The 19,580-nt window shown below is 30.1% G+C and overlaps 1 protein-coding gene across 1 annotated transcript in view; it reads right to left on the minus strand.

The window, feature by feature from the left end:
* Positions 1-87: 87 nt before the first annotated feature.
* The window catches only part of LOC114324512 (uncharacterized), a 92,643-nt gene continuing 73,150 nt past the window's right edge, over positions 88-19,580 (minus strand). The window contains exon 11 of the mRNA XM_050644819.1: positions 88-17,906. Within this exon, the coding sequence (XP_050500776.1) occupies positions 17,806-17,906 (101 nt within the window). The 3' untranslated portion in view covers positions 88-17,805. The remainder of the gene's footprint in view (positions 17,907-19,580) is intronic.

A 19,580-nucleotide genomic window follows, 5' to 3' on the forward strand; every position in this document is an offset into this window, starting at 1 on the left:
CGACCAATTGGCCTCCTTTAGCCATCGGGCCTTTCGCAGAAGGTTGTATGTAGATATATTGTAAAAAAATGGTAAATAAAAACATAATTTCAGATGTTTTCATTTATTTTTCATAGTCAAAATATAATAATTATAACCCTTATAATATGATAAGCAAAATTGGACACACTATTATTTGAAAAATGCCAAACCTAAAAAATGTACACTGTAAAACTTGAAGCAACACAATTGGAAGAAAACAATAATCTGATTTGTATAAATAAACTCATTCGCAATAAAAACAAGTAATTTTTTTTTAAAACAATGCCGACAAATTTTCGAAAAAATTGTGCAATATCTTAAGATTTTTCGAAAATGTCTCCTTATACCGCTAAGAAATTGGATAATTGGGAAGAACATCTTATTTTAAACTTTAAATAACTTATCGATAAATGTTAAAACGGGATGTGTGTTATTAATAAAAGTCATTGAGCAAATACTAAATGAATTGGAAAAGACTGTACGAAATACTAAATGATTTAATACCACAATTGCTAACTGAACAGTGGTATTACAACATTAATCAAAAGTCATACGCTATAGAATATTTTAATAGCAATAAAATTACACCTGAAGCCAAAAGCTGTATAGAAGGCTCGGAAATCGGCTAGAAAAAATTTAAACCCAATATAACAAAATTCAGACTAGCAACATTGTGTGAATACAAAGTCTTGTCGCATACCAAGAGAACCGTAACCTAGTCCTGACAAATTAATATATTTCTTTACCAACAAAAATTAGATGTTTTAACCGAATAATTTTCAAATAATGGTAAAACACAGGCATGTGCTTATCCTTAAAGCGGCTACTCGAAGTTCTTAAATATTTATACCAAACATTGATACCGCCACTTTTTTAGCGCATTCTGGCCAATTTCCGTTCCTACTATACGGTTCAAATTCTCCTCTAAAAGGACTTAAGTAGATAAAAGATGCTTGTGGCATCTTAGCTTTTATACAAGATCTTACTGAGAATAAATAACATACTATAAAATCAATAAATTCTGTATTTGATGATATAACTTAAGGTAGCAAGAACCAGAAGTTGTAACTCAGGCTCTACGAAATATGAGAAATATACATAAAATTACAATATGTAAATGGCAGTCTATATGTAATGAACGAGATGGTTTAAAATAATACAAACATAAAATCTACTCTATATAAGGTGTAAACTGGGAAGAGCAAAGAGTAAACTAGCTTTGATCACTTGGATGTATTAAAAAATACATATTGTATTTATTAACCTGTTGAAAATGATGTTCTCTATGAATTTTCTACGATTATCCACATATACATAAGTATAAAAGTGCTTCCAATTGTCCATTTTCTTACGGCATATACAATATCAATAAAACCATTTTATAATAATAGGCTCACAGTCTTTGTCTTACATTTATATATTACAAAAAAATATTTAAAATTAAAACATTTATTTAACACATATATACATTAATATACAAAAAGAATTAAAACTCCTCTGCCTTACCATTTCTGAACACATTTTTGAAATATGCCCAGAGAGGTATCTACAAAGGCATTTAATTTAAAACCGTAGCTAGATTATAGTTTATAAACACTATTTTACACAAAAAGATTGGTTGTGTGTAAGAAAAAACGTGTCGAATTACAATAAAAAAATATGCTGTAGGTACACTAAAAACAAATGTACAGAAAATTGAAAATATTTATTCTAGTTAGAATGATACGATAACAGATACTAAATAATATAGTTAAAACATTTTTAAAATAATTAAAAAGATCAAAATGTAAAAAGGCCATACCAGAAAAGGAGAAATACTAAAAACTAAATATTATATACTGAGCAGCAAAATTAACGCACCACCTTAAAAATGGGACATTTTGATGTCTCGAATTTCCTAAACCTGTTGTCCGATTTGAGTGATTTTTTTAGTATGTTATAGCCTTACTCTTCAAGAATATCGATGCAATAACATTGTTGCTAACAGGTAAGTGTCACTGTATACCGGGTGTAACAATGATAGTGTGTTTTTTCCTCAAAGTTTGGAACACCCTGTGAAATATTCTAGCATATATAAAATGATGAAATTAAAACTCAACTGTAACCCTAGGCTTTCTTAACATTTTGCTTTTTGATTCATTTACTTATGTTGGATAATAAAAAAGTTAGGTACTTTAACAACTATCAACGGTCTTCATGAACACAGGGTGTTTCTAATTAAGTGTGACAAACTTTAAGGGGCAATTCTGCACACAAAATAATAACTGTTTGCTTTATAAACATATGTCCGCAAATGCTTCGTTTCCGAGATATACGATGTTGAATTTTTTCTTACAAACTGACGATTTATTTATTGCTCTAAAACCGGTTGAGAAATGCAAATGAAATTTGGTAGGTTTTAAGAGGTAGTAATTGTGCATTTTTGACATACAGTTAGGAATTTTATATTCACCATTGGCGTGCATACGGGTAATGTTACCTGCATGCACGCCAATGGTGAATATAAAATTCTTAATTGTATGTCAAAAATACGCAATAACTACCTCTTAAAACCTACCAAATTTTATTTGCATATCTCAACTGGTTTTAGAGCAATAAATAAATCGTCAGTTTGTAACAAAAAAAGCAACATCCCGTATCTCGGAAACAAAGTATTTGCGGATATATGTTTATAAAGATAAAGATCATTATTTTTTCATGCAGAATTACCCCTTAAAGTTTGTCGCACTTATTTAGAAACACCCTGTATTGATGAAGAACGTTGCTAGTTGTTAAAGTACCTAACTTTTTTATTATCCAACATAAGCGAATGAATTAAAAAGCAAAATGTTAAGAAAGCCTAAGGCTATAGTTGAATTTTAATTTCAATATTTTATATAGGTACGCTGGAATATTCCACACAGTGTTCTGAACTTTGAGGAAAAAACATCATTGTTACATCCGGTATACAATGGCACTTACCTGTTTAGCAAACATCGATATTCTTGAAGAATAAAGCTATAACACACTAAAAAAAATCACTTAAGTCGGACAATATGTTTAGGAAATTCGAGACATCAAAAATGTTCAATTTTTAAAGTGGTGCGTTAATTTTGCTGTTTAGTATATTTTTATTTTACACCATCTTATATGTATGGTGTTTGCTTCTGTACTTAGATTTTGTTGTTTAAATGGATTTTTTTTTTAAATAATTAAATTTAAAAAAATTAATTTTAAAATAATACACATAAAATAAACATAAAATCGTAGAAAAAAACCATTAAATATATGAATAAACCGTGAATATTTTCAATTTTTTGCAAAACTTTCCAAATATCTTCCTTCTTTTCAACATTCTTATATTTCTAATCTGTCGCTATCAATTATGTACATTCTTTACAGTGTTTTTAAAATATTTCCTTTCCTCTTATTTCTCTGTATACCCTTCTGAATATTAGTCAATTCCCGAATATTAAAAACAAAACTAGCTACCTTTTGGTTGATATAGTGCCTTAAAATGGGATGTTGACTAATTTGCGCCTTATTCAATTTATACAAGATTTTTGGCAATATCAGTACCAAATATATAATTTTTTATACTATTGTAAATGACAATACTGACTTTTAGTATAAAATGCTTACCTAAATATTTGGTATTTTTTTCCTAAGAGACAACATTTTTTCTCAGATATATTTAGAATAAATCCTATAAGTGTATAAGGGAGGCAACATCTATATGTATACAATAGAAAAAAATTTAAAAATTGATATTACAAGCAGTTCTTCTTGTACATTTAGCCCCATCATGTAATGAAATAAAATTGAGTTTTTAATAAAATAAGTAGGTACTTTGTTCAATCACCTAAACATACATTTAAAAAAAATGTTTTCTAAATATTGGAAATATATAAGATATTTATTCAGTATAGATAAAAAAATTTGTCTATATTGAATGTTGTGAAAATTCTAGTCACAAGTGAAAATGTAAACTTTTGACCAAATAAGTAATATTTTACTGTTGATGTTAAATATTTGTGTACCTGTACTAGTCTGCAGCATCCAGCTAATTCAAATCGTTATTTTATTTGTTACCGTTATATTACAAACAAGATTAATTAAAATAATAGCATATTATAAATTAATGAGAATAAACGCTAATCTACAGTCGGAAATATGAAAGATTGCCCATGAACGATATCAATCACTTATTTTGTATTTGCTCATTTGCTGTCTTTTTCTGTAAAACAAACGTTTGTTATTTATAGAAAAAGACAACAAATACAAAATAAGTGATTGATATGATCGTTCATGGGTAATCTTTCATTTTTCCGACTGTAGGAATATATAAACGTCATTTTCGGCCTCAAGTTGCCTCTAATTATTATTTCTAGTCAAATATCTTAATTTTCAAATAATATTTTGAAATATTTGATATTATCAAATATGGAGAATATTTTCTCGAAATAATTGTTCCATATATGACTTGGAAAAGCTGTATTCGAAAGAAAGAACTGTACTAAAATACCAAAGCAAGTTATAGTATATACAATAAATAATGAAATAAAAACAATAAAGTAAATAATATATTTGCTTGTTGTCAACGAGCAGACTCCCTAATGTAGAATAAATCTTTACATATTCAACAAACAAAACAAATAGTTTAATACAATTTTTGCATACGTACATACTTAGATACCGTAGCAGAAGAAGAGGTACAATAAAAATGTATAAGACTGAGAAGTAAATATACTTTTAGGATGTCTTGGCACCATTCACAACTCTGAAAATTTTGACACGCAATGTATAATATATACAAAACAATTTATAAGGTTGTAGCTATTGTTAGTAACCCCTCTTCCCCGATGTTTGCTATTTTAAAATTATAGTTGTTCACAGCCAATCCACATGTCGAATAGATTAGTTGTAAAAAGTACCAAAGACAACTTTTTAAAACGCGTATTTGAATATAACTATAGACATAGAGTACATAATTTGCAGATATAATGTACTAACAAGACAATTTTACTATTAGTTTCGATTATCCTATGCTAACTAGAAATAATCATTAATTGCTCTGTTTATAAGACGCAACATTTATTTAGTAAGCCTAATTAAAAAGACATCTGCCCAGATCAGAAGACAAATCGGCAATGGAAGAAATACAACTTGAAATTAAATGATATTTAGTTCAAAGTATTGAAAACATAGAATATGTGGAATCAAAAATCTACAACAATACAAACATGTTTACTAAAGCAGCTTGCCTGTAGTATGTATCATACAGTCTCTTATGAACATAGCCAATTCTCCAATCATAAACAATTATTGTTATTTACACATATTTGAAAACAAAGATAGTTCCAGAAAAGGGAACTAGAATTGCCTTAAAAAGAATTGTGAACAGTTCTTTAAAATATACAAACAAATATAATACTAAAATCACAATAAAGATGCACTTAGAAAAAAACAAACCAAAACATGTTGAAAGTTACGAGGAGAACTTTCGAATCATTATTTACAATGTATAAACACTGTAAAATATGATTTGGAATTTACAATGTATATACATTATAAATCATGATTTCGGAGTACTCCTCGTAACATTCAATGCGCTTTGGCTTGTTTATTTCTAGTGCATCTTTATTGTTATTTTGGTATAGATATACATATATATTTTTAAAAAATAATCTCATTTCCCATGTTTATAACTAATATTGTGTTGGCAAGTGATATTGAAATATTGTGAATATTTAGTACAAAATACTTATTTCAATTTTATTATCAAACTTAAGTCATTACATAACTGAACTAGTCAGATTATCAAGATTAATATCTTTTCCTGACAATCCGTGTTGTACAAAAGCACTTCTTATCTTTACAGTATAAAATATCTTTATATTTTTTTTATAATATCGTAACAATGGTCAATGACAGTTCATATTTAGATATATCAAGCATTAATTTCGAGTAAAAGAACGAAAATGCGAATACTTTACCCAAATATAGCTGCTTATTCCACTTCATCAAAATCACAGTTTTTATATACATTCAAATCCAAAAAATACGTATAAATTATAGCATAGAAAATCAGAATTTCCGTAACAAAGACCTATAAGTTTAGTTTCATATATTTTCTATAATTGTGAAGCTTTAATTTATATACTCTTATATAATTTTGAGCAGTAATTGATTTGTCAGTCAGCATTTTTTTAGTATTCAATTTTCAACATAAAATACACAAAGTACAGAGAGAACCAGTAGTTTAGTGAATACGACATAAACCACGACATACATGGGTTTGTAACGAAAGATGCATTCATCTGTTCTTTTATTGACTTATGTACAGGATTTATATTAGCATCAAAAAATAAGAGTAATCCATATCGATTTAATTTTTAAAAGTCTTAAACAAACATTGTCTACATGCATTGTTTACATTACATAAATAGGTGACATTGATGTTGCAATGTAGGCCACTCGTTTTGAAAACTCCAGAGTCAGCGATTCTAATATTATTAGTAATTCACGGTCACATTCGGATGTCGTCAATCATAACAAAACAATTACGATTTATTTATAGATACGGAGAAAGTAAAGAAGGCATTGATTCATTATTCAGACATCGACGGGGTTAGATCATAGACTTTGTCCACCAACTAGTTACTGGCGTATTTAGTGTTCCAAATAAATATATGTCTGGTAAATAGTGTTTTCAACTTAATCAACCCCATCGTCGGGGGTAACAACCCCCAGTACCAAGATACTTCCAAAAGGCATTTAATCGTGTTAGTGTTAAGTACTCTATATTGATCGAAGTAGTTCTAAGATACATTGGTTCGGATGGCAGAGACGTTCGCATAATTGCAAATTTGTATTGGAATCAAACAACATCAATTTTAGTAGACGGTTTTGAATCACAAGCTCTTAATATTAAAAGAGAAGTACGAAAGGAACGCCTCTTGTCACCCCTGCTTTTCAACGTTTACTCAGAAATTCAATATCTCGAAAACAAGAAGGAATAATTATTGTGAACGGTAAAGTCATCAATAATTTGCGATATGCGGATGACACTGTACTCTTAGCTTCTACTCAAGAAGATCTGAAAACATTACTTGACAGTGTCGTCGAGAGATACGGAAAAACAAAATACTCGTAATAAGTAAACAGTAGAATATAAAACCGTCTATATAATATGTAAATTGTACCAAACTTGACCACGTTGATCAAATTGTTTATCTTGGATATCAGTTAAATTTTATCGCAGAGAGTCACGGTGAAATTAAAAGAATTGAGAAGAGCCGCTTTTAGAAGAATGTCCAAGGTATTATGGTCCAAGGTCTTAGTTTATAGCGTCTAGTAATCTAAATCGCCTTGAGGCTTTCCAAATTTGTGAGTGCAAAAGAAGAATTTTAAGTTTTTGGGTGGAGAAAATTCGAAACTCCACAATACTAAAACGTCTCGGCAATAAGGAAAAACGTCTCATGGAAGGGAAGATAGCAAGCAAACACAGTCCAGTACGAAGAAACATTTCATGATTGAAGAATTCTTCTTGTATTGATGCAAGCATGCTATTTAGGGTGGCAGTGAATAAAATTAGGATAGCTATGATGGCAACCAACGTTCTGAAAGGACATAATATACGAAAAAGATAGAAATTAATATGAATTAAGCAAAACCCAACAATTCTAACTAAATTTAGATAATGTATCGGAGTAAATAATCGAAGATTAGAGACGAAACTCATAGAAGAGGACACTGACAAGAAAAAATTGGTGTAAAATTATAACGTTATTTGATATTGAAAAGCATAAAAGTCTAAGTATAACTTAATATTTATGCTCATGAGTCAAATGATAAAAAGATAATGATTAAAGAAATAATATACCATTTTTCTACAATTAACGTAATTGACTAAAAATTCCGAAATTCTAATCTCGATTTTCTTTATTGCAGCAGAGGAAGTCAATTAGGTTTGTATAGTCTTACTTTTGTTTTTTATCTTATTTACACATATCTTGGTTAAACTGTCTATCTGTAAAGCTAAAAACTCACCACTTATGTGCATGTATAAGAAAAGTATATTTCAATGCCGCAAAGGTCATAAAAGAGAAAATATTAAAAAAGGCATACCTATAAAACAATAGAAAATTAAATATAGATTATTCAAAACATATTAGATCTTTGTCTCAAAAATTCTGAATAGTCTTTCTATAAGAAATTGTGGCTACCAAGATATATACAGAGTGTTCAGTAACTATGCGCATGCATTGTATACAATTTTACCTAGTTATCCCGCATAATATAGAATAAAACTCGTAACACTTCTTTGAAAATATAGGATGATACAGCACCATAAACATTATTTTGTTATATATTTAAGATTTTAATATACAGAGCAGACGTTTAAGAAATATTCGATATACTTGAAGTAGATAAACACCCTGTATATTTGTGTAATCAAGAAGCTTCTCTTACGACTGAAGATAGTGCAAAGATTTAAAATAAAACATATTATGTCATACGAAATCAGGTTTATAATAGTTTTGTTGCTGATGAAGTTAGTAAATATAAATATTAAACAACGACACAAATATTGATGTAATTGGTTAGTTTTGAATGGAACAATAATTATTCTTAGCAGGATTTTATTAAAAACATGAAATTAGTTATTAAATACTCAAAACACCGACAATTTTTTTTTAAATTCAGGTTAAAAATACATCATACTTTAAAAACAGATCTCAGTCCCTATTGAACCTAATGTGAATATGACACATTAATATTATGTAGCAAGCCCACATTAGGGGTGCTAGTTATATAAATAAAGTCGAATCTCGGATAATCAGCTCTCTAAGTATCGACCAACAACTTGATTCAACGATGAATTTATGATAATTTTTAATATCTTAACTTTTTTATAACGACCACTCCACACATACCAACGCTACCACCTGTTTTTACCCACCAAAATGAAATTAAATAAAAAGATAAAAATTTAAAATTTCAAGCAAAAATACCTTATCACATTGATGCAATAAAAATACTTGTAAATTATGTTAAAATTAAAGTGAACAGGGGAATTCGACAGGGGAACATCATTTCGCCTAAACTTTTCACAGCTGTCCTTAAATACGAAATGAAATGATTGTCCTAGGACAAAGAGACATTCATATGGATGGCGAAATATTGACGCACCTTAGATTGGTAGATTAACTTCTTAAATGTCCCTTCTGCATAAAAAGGGCGATATTACGGACTGACTATAGACCGATAATTCTTCTCTGCCACTTCATATAAGTTATTTACTAAAATAATTGCTAACGGCTCGAACTAAATTTGACCTTCTTTATCAACCAAGGGAACATAGGGGGTTTAGGAAAAATTACGGGACAAATGATCATCTCCGGCAATAAAAGTCCTGATAGAAGAGTCTGTGGAAGACAACAGACCCCTAGCCTTGGTATTTATTGATTTTTCTAAGGCATTTGATTCGGTGGAATTAACATCAATAATGGCAGCTCTGGAACAATGTAGAGTGGATTATAGATACACAAGGCTAATAAAACACATATTATAGAACAATGCCACCACAACTATGAAGCTTCACGACACGACAGGTACAATTAAAGTGAACAGGGGAATTCGACAGGGGAACATCATTTCGCCTAAACTTTTCACAGCTGTCCTTGAATACGAAATGAAATCATTGCCCTGGGACTAAGGAGGCAGTCATATGGATGGCGAAATATTGACGCACCTTAGATTGGCAGATGACATCGTTTTGATCACAGCATATGCTTGAAGAAATGGCACAATCTGCATCAACAGTAGGTCTCCGAATAACCGTAAACAAAACTCAAATGATCACAAATTTAGTGCTTGCATAAAACATCAGAATAGACGACGCCAACATAACAGAAACACATGTTTATATGTGGACATGAGAAACAAATTGGAAATAATAACCAAACTCACGAGATACAGCGCAGAATAGGTTTGGCTAGGCTGCGTTTGGTAAGCTACGGGAAATATTAAACATAATATGCCCATATTATGTCTGAAGAGAAAAGAGTATGAGCGGAGACCCTAATATTAACGAAAAGGTCAGCAGAAAATCTAAGAGTGACCCAGAGAAATGTTAGCAAAGTTATCAATAACTTTGCTTCGAAAAAAACAATAAAATCCGACACCTGCAGCGGGATTACGAACACTCGATGCGAGATCGCAAAACGAACCGTAGGCAAACTCGATGCGAATACACATCGAAGCCAAAAGGTGATTACGAACTGGGTTCGAGTAGACTGTCAGAAAATCATCGGCAATTCTCGTATTTTTGAACCTACGGGATAATATTTCGAACAAATGGAATAATGTGCACGTTATATGTCAAGGAATTTCTCTCATTAACCTCAATAATTATTACAATAGAATATAAAATAAAGTTTTTATTACATATTTAATTGTTATAAACGTTTATTTTATATTCTAAGGATGATACAGTGAACCTGTACCTAGATATATAAATATATGATTTTCGAACTTGAGTAGAATTTAAGATTATGATTTTTTACCGTTATTAAAGATTAAATGGCCAGGGAAAGATGGGAGACGTTATATAAAAATATTACTAAAGGTCGTAATGGTCACTGCTAACTACCTATTCACTTCATCGAATTCTGTCTGAGCTTTCCTTCACATATTTTTAAAATAGGAATAAGTATGTATTAGAGAACTTCTGTCCGTGTAATGAGTGTAATAACACCTCACTGGGAGATTTAAACAATATATTTTTTTAATGTTCAAAACATGAGAATTATTATCAAAACCGTATAATCTAAATATTGTTTGATTAACGATTTACATTATTTTTAAATTGAAAAAATCAAAGTATGAAGTAAGTAGGTTATGTCATATGTATTCACTTTTCTTAATTTTTATACTTGGACCGGCAAGAGAGAAAGCGTTATAGGAGATCAGCGATCTATCAGAGAGAGATAAATAGTTCGAGTTGGCAACTCGACAGGGTCGTAGGTATCGAGCAGTGCCTTCGAGTTGACTCGCATCGACAACGTAGGGAAAGAGGTTTTGTAATCACTCCCTACGGTAAACATGGCGGATACGATGCGTATCGAGTGTACGTAATCCGAGCCCTGCTTATAAAAGTAAATTTAATAAACATTATCTAGACGTCATCTGTCATGACCAAGTAGTACCTATTTGATTTGCCTTGTTATAGATTTGTTAAATCAGTAATATGATGATGTATTAGCATGTATTAGTATGATGAATATAATAAAATGTCGTCATGAAAATATTGCAGAAAGTTTATGCATTATATTTCAACAATTCAAGAAATGTTATTTATATAAAATGACAATTAATTCCATAATATATAATTTGTTTTGAATAATTTTCTTTAAATCAATTACATCAATTTAGTAAAAGTATTTTAATAATTTATATAACTACTCACCTTTACAATCCTATATACATATAAACGGTTGAACTATTATTAACCTGTACTCATAATACCACCCTGTGAGTTCTAAATACCGGATCCATGGCATCTCGAACCGCGACAGTTCGCAACACCACAAATGGTAACGGTGAATTTCGGCGATTCGTCGTAACGGCGACAGTTCATAAGAATATATCTATTGTAACGGTATGATTCGTAACGAAAACATTTAATTTTTTTTAATTTAGTAGGTACCTACCTATTAGATATTGAATTTATACAAAAACGCATTTTGTTTAGTTTACTATACTAAAAGTAATAGTACTTTTTTAAGACCACTTCTTTTGAAATATATTTCACACATATTTTTGTATAAATATATTCTTGTTAAATATGTCAATTAAGAATTTTTTTAACACATTTTTATCTTGAATTATCTCTTTAAAGTATCTACCTAGTAAAACTAAATCTGAAAAATAATGAAATAAATAAAAACGGTTCAATAATATGTAATGTATTTATTGTAATAATTAAAACAATTTACATTACTAGATTATATTTATTTTCAGACATAATTTTAAACATATATTTCTACACGAAATGTGTTAAAGATGTTGGTTGTGAAGTTGATTAACTTAATTTCAATTGTAACTGTAATAAAAAATAGTCTCCTCGTTAACAAAAATAAAGAGAATAATTTAATTTTGACGTTACGAATTGTACCGTTACGAATATGTATAGATACGAACTGTCGCCGTTACGAATTGTCTGTTACGATTTGTGGGATTACGAACTGTCGCGTTACGAGACGTCATGTCACGCTAAATACCATATTAAAACAAAAGTTTAAAATGCTTTTAACCACATTTTAAATTGGCAAGAGGTTTCCGTTTAAATCAAAATATTTCGTTGTACTGCAAAGTTCCCTTATTTTAAAATATTTATTGTACATTTTTTCAATGTGGCTAAAAACATGCCTTGTCTGTCTACTAAAGGTAATTTACACTAAATATATGCACTTTTAAGTAAAAAATAAATATTAAAATATTCCAACAAGTAATCACAAAACAGCCACGTCCTCATTTTAAATAACTGCAGCATTTTTTTACAGGCACAGAACAGTTTCAAAAAATTTAGAAATATCCAGCTTAATAATGATTCCGGTGTATTCTATTTCAGTGTAATAGTAGTAATAATAAAATTTGTCAGTTTATTTTAAAATGCATTTAAAAACTAAAATATACACAATCCAATATTCGTGTTTCATAGATTACTCCAAGGAAATAAGCAAAAAAAGATCCTGTTCAGGACATTTTGCTGTTCGGGAAGAATCCAGGACCTTTTCTGACATTTTTTTAGGAATCTATTGTAAACAGATAGAAAGAAACTGTTTCCTGTCAAGAGTTCTGGGCCGTTTTTTAATTATTAACAATTTAACGCAAAAAACGCGATTTTTTCGATTTTTTGCACCTTATTTAAAAGATATGTAAGTAGTTGCCATAAAATTACAAAATTTAATTTTTTAGAACCTTGAAAAAGCTTCAAAACGGCGAAAGTTCAACGGATTTTGAAAGTTAAAAAGCCAATTTGTTGCTTCGCAAACTACAAAATAAGGCAAAGTCGTCATTTGTTAATAACTATTTTTACAATTAACGTAGAACTTTGGTATTTTATCCAAAGTTGGGTATCGGGGTTGTTAAAACAACCCTTAAAAATTCAGAACAATCTATCAAATAGCTTAAAAGTTATTCGATTTGCTTATCCCAGACCCCTTTTTTGCAATAAGTTCGGATGTAATTAGTCAGAAAATAATGAAGAAACGGTAATGTTACAAACATTAAATGAAAGTTTAAGAGTTAAAACTATCAATATGTAGGTATTAAAAAAAGTTAAAAAGAAATCATTTTTATAACCAAAGATCGTTTTGCAAAATTGGTGATATTTTTATCGTGTAAACAATTAGAATAACTTATAGCTACTATTCGTAGACGAACTATTTTTCCGTATTTAAAAAGGTGACAGGCCAACACAAAACAAAGTTTAAACAAAAAAAAACAGTTTTAATTTAAATTTTTTTTAAAACACAAAACTATTTTAGAATGATTAGGTAAAAAGTAGGGATACGATTAAACTTAGACAACATTATCTGTGCCTGCTAAATATGAAACTGAAATAAAAATTAGTTGGACCATGTTAAGGGTGAACTAAAAATTCAAGCTTTCAAAAATGTTAATGAACTTCAAATGTAATTTTTGCGTACATTACAAATATGCAATGTTTTAATAACATTAATAATAATCATCAAACGTCTTTTAATTAATCGTCTACTGTATAATAAAACTTTTAAGTCTTTAACTTTAAAATGAAACTAATTACTTTTTTTAATTAGGTACGTATTGTAAACAAATTAGTGGGAATTAAAATAATAATTCCCACTTTTTATTTAATCGTCAGAAGTATCTACTTCTTATAAAATTTGTGGAAAAACTAATCTTTTCGAATAACTACGATGATTTTTTCTAGGGATAATATTTTTAAAGTTATTCTAAATTTTTATAAACTGAAATGTCATTAATTTTGCATTAAGATATTCGGCTATAATAAATATTTTTTTAAATCTTTTTCCAATATTTTGATAGTATAAATCTTCTATGTACTTTCACTTGGCATCCGCAGAATTGATCTATCCTCATTATTTTCTGGCTTACGTTATTGCAAAAAAAATTGTTAGGTACGCCAATATCCAACTTAGGGTGAAATACAAAAGTTAGATTAATTTTAATAATCGTTATTAACAAATATCGATTTTGCCCTATCCTGCAGAATTGACTTTTTAACTTTCAAAAATCGCCATATACATAGAAGCTTTTTCAATGTTCTAAAAAAATCAAATTTTGTGTAAACTATTTAGCTTTTTAATCGGGTACAAAAAATCGAAAAAAATGCGTTTTTTGCACTAAATTGTTAATAATTAAAAAAAATGCTTCGAATTCTTGGCAGGAAGAGCTTTCTGTAGGTCTACAATAAATAAAAAAAGTTGTCAGATACCTCGATTATTCAAAGTCCTGAGAAAACTCTTACTTCCGTGGACTACAAATTAATTTTCTGTTTCATTATTAAGCTATTGAATTTAAACTGTATAATTTTTCGAAATGTCTTTAAAGTGTAGGTTAGTCTCAAATTGGCAATTTTATTCAAACACGCATACTTGCAAATATATCGAAAAGTATTTTAACCATATACATCTGCTGTCATATGACATAGTAAAAGAGTATCTAGTTTCGAAAAAATTTTTTTAAAAATTACCAGTCACAATTCGTTTAAAATCTCGCAATACCGGTCAGTAACGCTAATATTATAATAATAGCACCCTATCAATTACTTTCTATTTACAGTTAGCAACGTGATAATACGTAAATGCAAAAAATCAAATTTATTTTAAAAATAATACAGCTATTTTTCTCAATTAAAAGCATATATCTAAAAAAATATATACAATTCAAGCGTTAAAGCTATAATAACAAATAAAGAGGAAATATCGCCTATTATCGGGTAGTAAGTACTCTTTTATTGAAAAACTTACCACTTATTGCACAAAAGTTTTACTGTAATAAAAAAGCCATTATAGCATATAAACTAGACAGGGACACCTGGGGGATACTTTTTGCAATATATTGATATTTAGGTTTTTGCTGTTGCCGAAATATAGAGAGCTTGGAATTTATAGCAATTTTTGACAAATGGTAAGTATAATTTATTTTATTGATACACACATACAGCTTCCTTTAGTTAAGTATGCAGAGCATGTAATCATTTATAAAGGAATAAACCTGTTATATTTGTATAAATATCACTTTTTTAAATTTTAGGCTATAATTTCCAACATCAGGTATGAATAGGCTAAATATCGGGCACGATATTAGAGGACATTGTGTTTTATCCAGTATTTCGAGGTATTTTTTACGTATTCCATCAAAACAAATAAATAAGTAAGACGCGGATTCCATGAAGAAAATGGTGGAAATCCTTGGAAAATTAAGAAATGAGAACACAGCCGCTTCCAAAACGGACTTCAAAATTTTTAAAAATTCCTAAAAATACACAAATTGACTAAGTGAAAAATAATAAGCTGATTGAAATCATAATAAATATTCGTCCTGGAGAAGGCTTTGGGGTTCGTGCGTCAGCAAAGAAATGGCATATCAGGAAAGAAATGGCTCAAATCATTTATTTTATCGCATCCGCAAACATTTTTTCGAAAACCACAGGGAATTTCAGTAGCAAGGTTAAAGATTTAATTCAAGAGAATGTTCAGGTTTTTTCAACTTCATCTTTTTACAATTTCAAATCATTTATTTTCTCGCATTTGCAATCATCTTTTCGAAAACCACAGGGAATTTTAGTAGCAAGGTTAAAGATATTACTTAAAGAAAATGTTCAGGTTTTTTCAACTTACTTAAAAAATGTTTTGCCCAAAATTAACAACAACCCAGCAACGATTTACAATGTAAACCAAACCGGACTGAATCACTTCAGTTCAACATAAACATTCAAGAGTTATAAAAAGCAGATTGATACATTTACTGCTGTAGAAAAAAGAGCTCTGATAATATTAACCTATATGGACGCTGTTGGTCGTTTCATACTATCCATGTTCATATTATCACGCAAGAAAAAGAAGACTGAACTTCTGGCCAGTGTTTTAATAGTGAATAGCCACTACTTCCATTCAAAAAATATTGACGTTACTAACGATGCTAGGGAAAATTTTAGCGACATTATTTGTTTTGTCTCCATTCGACATTACAACCCCTATTACACCATTCAAATTGAAACATGGCCTAAAGCAAATTTAGGAAGGGTAGTGATAGCTTATGAAATAGTTGAGCTAATAAGGAGAGCACATTCAAGCGTTAAAATTTGTGAAGTAGCTGTAAATAGTTTTAGATGTTGCAGAATATTTCCATTTCAACCAACTATTTTTCAAAAACACCAATTTGCAATGCATCTTTAACTGAAACAGAATGTGATGGAAATATGGGAGCTCCAACTATTACAATACAGGAAACAACACCCCCGAATAGCACACCCACTATTCTAGCACCTCAAAACATTAGGAAACAAGGAACTTTGATCAGAAGAAAATAAAGGAAAAATATTATTAAAAAAGGATTAAAATGCAAAGAAATAAGAAAGATAATCTCTTTCAGTAGCTCAGATAATGACGTATCCGAAATAAACTGACACTGACGACGATAAGGATACATGAGGATTGAGGATGCTGAATGTTGCTAAAATGACAGCATTGGTGTTACGAAGAAGAGTGTGTAGTCTTATATAAAAATATTTTTTTTCTGAAATGCGTTTAAATAAGTAATCAAGTTTTTATATGTTTTACCTATTAAGTATTTGATTGAACATCTTTAAACATTGACGTTCAATCAAATACTTAAGTTTAAGTTTAAAAATACTTGAGTTTTTATATATGTTTTACCTATTAAGTATTTGATTGAACGTCAATGTTTAAAGAACAATAAAAATATTTTTACTTAAATTCTTTTTTTAATAATTAAACATTTTTTTACCTAAATGCCATGCCACCCGATATTGGGATCCTATACTACTCGATATTAGGCACACTTTTTTAAATTTTGAATTTGGGTAGGTACTTTATTATTTTCGGAAATAACGGGAAATCATGTTATCTAAACCTAATTTTCATTAATATTAGGTTAATAATCTCTCTAATAATAATAGAGGATGATTATCTTAATTAAACAACTTTCAAAACTAAATCATAGAGCTTCGAGAAAAAAAGTGCCCGATATTAGGTGATTTTCCTCTAACGTTTTTGTTGCGTATGAACGAGACTAACCCAACTTGTGCCCCCTGCGGTCAAAAATCAAATAAACAAATTGACTACAATTTATAAACCGTAGAAATATTACTTCCGATTTTATTACATTTTAGGCCCTTTTATTTAATCTAAAACAATACCTAACCTCTCAACAACATAGAGCAACTTCAAAAACTCGTATTTTCGATTCCAGTCGCAATATTTCTACCGCAAGGCCAGTCATTGACAGACAAAAATAAAGAAACGATCATTTAGTTAATATTTTAGAAACAGTAAACGTTTGGTTTTGCTAGTTCATACATAGAAAAAACACATAAATTGATCCCTTCTTTAGTTTTTTTAAACCACCCACTGGCTGACCTTAAAGACTTCTACCGTTTCTGAAAAAAATTACAAAAATATCCACTAACTAGTGTCTAGCCGTTTTTTTGTTCGAAAGGTGCAAAAACACTTAGTATTCAGATAAGGTATGCAGAACTGTCTTTTTTCATCATCTCATAACTACCACTGACACTAAAGAAAGGATTACGAGCAGAACTGTAGGCACCAATAACTGGCTTGAGCTTGTATGATCGCTTTCCTGACATGTTCCTGAAATAAAAACAAAATTTTATTGTATAAAATAAATAATGTGATAGAACATTTAAATACATTAAACTAAAAACAAATTTTTATGTCAATAGTGCAAATTCTGCTGTTAAGGGGTCAAGGCAATAATCCGCAGAATTACACTAGCACGGTATGGCATAATAAAATTTCCATTGAATATTCAAATAGGTGCCGTCCAAATAATACACACAACCAAACTTTCCATCACCATGTATTTCAAAGCAATATTTATTTCCTTTGAAAAAACTTGTTATTGTTGCGAAGAATAAAGGTTTTTATTGAAAATAAACAAAACGATAAGACAATCAGATAGTACAGCTCGGTACGGTATAGGTTATTTGCTTGAGTTGCAAATTGAACGAAAATAAATAAACTAACTTTTGCCTCCAAAAACGAAAATATGCCACATGTGGGGTTATAAAACTTATAACGGGGAAATATTATTGGTCTTGTAGAGCAAGTAACACAGGGCGTTCTGTCCAAGCCTATGCTAGGCAACAGGAACTAGGAAAGCTCAAAAATAAAGCAAGGGAAAGGTCTCCAAAAAGTAGTAACGGCTCGCCACGATCGTTTAATTGTCCAATCAGCTGGAAGACACAACCATTTCTCACAGCTCCAAAGAGCTTTTGGAAGCTACAGGTGTAACTGTTTCAGTTGAACCGATAAGAAGAAGAGTTCGCACCAAGAAGTATACAGCAGAAGACAGTTATGGGTTCCCGAATTATCCACGCAGCAGAAGATTGGTCGCCTCAATTGGTGTCTTCACCACCAAAACTGAAACATTGGGGATTGACCAAATGTGCTATTTTCAGAAAAAGTCAGGATTTGTGTAAAATCAGATGACTTACGAAATCGTGTACTTAGAGGTCGAGGAAGACAAGCAAGAACGAAAACTGTCAGATCTGTTCACAAATATGTAAGGGGAAGTGTAATGTTCTGGAGAGGAATCCTGACCGGTAAAAAAACTCCTTTAGTTATCATCCAATCAACTTTAACTGCTCATAGGCATGTTGATAACCTGTACTTAGATTCTGGAGAGGTGCAACAGGAGAAAATTTAATTTCCATGCATGATAATGGACCTCCACATACCATTAGAGCGACTAGAGACATCATTGAAGCAGAAGGTATCACTTGTTTGGAGAGGCCTGCTTGCTCACCCGAGCTTAACCCAATAGAGTATTTGTGGGATATGCTTAAAAGAAAAAATATAGCTCTTCGGGATAATCCACAAAACACCGCACGGTCAGTACAAACTGCTCTTGAAGAATGGAGCAACCTACCACAACAAAATGTTGATGTTTGATTAGGAGCTTGCCCACGCAAACTGACGTTTGCCTAAGGACTAGAGGAGATAACACTGACTACAAAAAAACAAAAAAAAATAAACATTATTAGTTTTACATTGAAATTTTTTATTCTATTGACTTTAAAACAACTAGTTTTGATTTGTTTTTTAAATAGTATATTGTTTTATATAATTATTATGTATTTAAATAGAACTAGGTTGAATGCTCGAAAATATAGAATTTATGGCAAGAAAATGTGAGAACAATCTCAATCTCATTGTTCTCACATTTTCTTGCCAAGATGTAGTATCCGGCAAATATTGACTAATTTTTGATCTGTTTGTCCTTCGTCCAGTGTGTGTTTAATG

The sequence above is a fragment of the Diabrotica virgifera genome, chromosome 2, assembly GCF_917563875.1.
Source record: "Diabrotica virgifera virgifera chromosome 2, PGI_DIABVI_V3a".
Taxonomy (NCBI): Eukaryota; Metazoa; Arthropoda; class Insecta; order Coleoptera; family Chrysomelidae; genus Diabrotica; species Diabrotica virgifera.